Source organism: Sinocyclocheilus rhinocerous, unplaced genomic scaffold (assembly GCF_001515625.1).
Source record: "Sinocyclocheilus rhinocerous isolate Xijiao unplaced genomic scaffold, SAMN03320098_v1.1 scaffold358, whole genome shotgun sequence".
NCBI classification, from domain to species: domain Eukaryota; kingdom Metazoa; phylum Chordata; class Actinopteri; order Cypriniformes; family Cyprinidae; genus Sinocyclocheilus; species Sinocyclocheilus rhinocerous.
Genome location: NW_015650700.1, coordinates 28,336 through 30,046, shown reverse-complemented (window position 1 = coordinate 30,046; position 1,711 = coordinate 28,336). Strand labels below are relative to the sequence as shown.

The window sequence follows — 1,711 nt, the reverse complement described above, 5'->3', positions numbered from 1 at the left end:
TAAGATTTTGGCCATATTGCCCATCTAAATCATTCATCACACAACAGGTGCGTCATGTATGCTTTCTTTCTTGTATTTTGTTTGGGCACCACAAGGTGTCACTGTGGCCTCAAAGCTTACCCCTCGCCTACTCTGGCTCAATTGCTATTCCTGTGGTAAAACACGCCCTCCTCATTACCCTACGGACAAAGAAATGTAGAAATAAATAAATGTGAAAATAAAATAAAGAAATACATAAATAAATGCATAAATGTGAAAATAATGAAAAGTGGAAATAAATAAATGTATAAATAAATAAAAGAAAATAATTATTTATTTTTGCTTTTTTACTTTTCTTTACATATTTATTTATATATTTATTTATTTATATTTGCTTTTTTACATTTCTTTGTACATGTATTTACTTATTTATTTCTAATTATGGCAGAGATGGCATTCCATAGCATCGAGCTGGTCTCTGCTTCTGTACCTCAGACTTTGCACTCCATAAAAATATTAGTGTATATAAACAAACATAATATATATTATATATATTTATAAACATATATTGCTATTTACACTTCTGGTTAGATGCTAACTGCATTTCATTGGCTCTGTACTTGTACTCTGCACAATGACAATAAAGTTGAATCTAATCTAATCTTAAACGGCTGCTGCAATATTTTTCTAGAAAGTTTGTGCCGGCGAGCTGTTTCAAACCACTGCATTAAACTCCAGATAAACTTCATTTTTTTCCAAGTTTAGTCCGACTTCATGTGTTCGTTTTTCAGTTTCAGTATTAGAATATATACGCCTTAAGTTTGACCAAGCTCAATATAACATATTTAAATTTTTCTGCAGGACATTGGTAGCCACATATAAACATGGTTGGTCTTCAGAAAACACTTAATAAATAAATTAGTGGGAATGGTTGTAGTTTTATTGTTCTACAAATTCAATGATTAATTTTTCCTCACAAGCATTCATCAACCTTTTAAATACAATTTTGTTTTCCGGAAAACCTAAGAAATGTTGTTGTTTTTTGTGCAATATGCATCCTGCGATCAGTGAACAAACTATGGGAAGTTTGTCACTCAATGCAATTACCCGACAGCAATTAGCTATGCAAGAACATTTACCATTGAACACCTTTGGATAAAGATACATAGTTGTCTGATTTGTGATTTATAAATGTACGTAACAGCAGGTTGGGCCATAGATAAACATTGAAACAGGCAGGATAAATTGATGTTTTAAATGTGACCTGGCTATGTGTGTTTGTTTGTGTGCAGGGCTGAAGCAGTGACTCTTAATGACTGTCTCCAGCTGTCATATCTGCCATCTAAGAGGAATCACATGTTGCTGTTGTACCCCAGAGAGATCCTCATCCTAGACTTGGAGCTCAGTCAGACCGTTGGAGTGGTTGCCATTGAGCGCTCTGGCGTGCCATTTATACAGGTGTGTGTAGGGAGGGAATGTGAGAGTCTGGATTCTTGTGCCTTTTTCAGTTTGAAGTGATTTTTTTTATTTTGAAAAACTTTTCACATTTTTTTTTGTTATTTTATTGCATTGTGCCATCTGAACAAGTGTAAGGGTGCTTTCACACCTGGCCTGTTGTTTCGGAACCTGGCGCGTTTCCCCCCTTAGCTTGGTTTGTTTGGGCATATGTGAACACGGCAATCGCACTTAGATCCGCGCCAAAACAATCGGTCCGAGATCGCCTGAACGAGGC

At 35.5% G+C, this 1,711-nt stretch overlaps 1 protein-coding gene across 1 annotated transcript in view; it reads left to right on the top strand.

The window, feature by feature from the left end:
- Positions 1-1,711, top strand: part of LOC107712317 (WD repeat-containing protein 11-like) — a gene marked incomplete at its 3' end in the record, with an annotated part of 80,693 nt that overhangs the window by 51,262 nt on the left and 27,720 nt on the right. Inside the window, exon 6 of the mRNA XM_016517542.1 lies at positions 1,272-1,437. Within this exon, the coding sequence (XP_016373028.1) occupies positions 1,272-1,437 (166 nt within the window). The remainder of the gene's footprint in view (positions 1-1,271; positions 1,438-1,711) is intronic.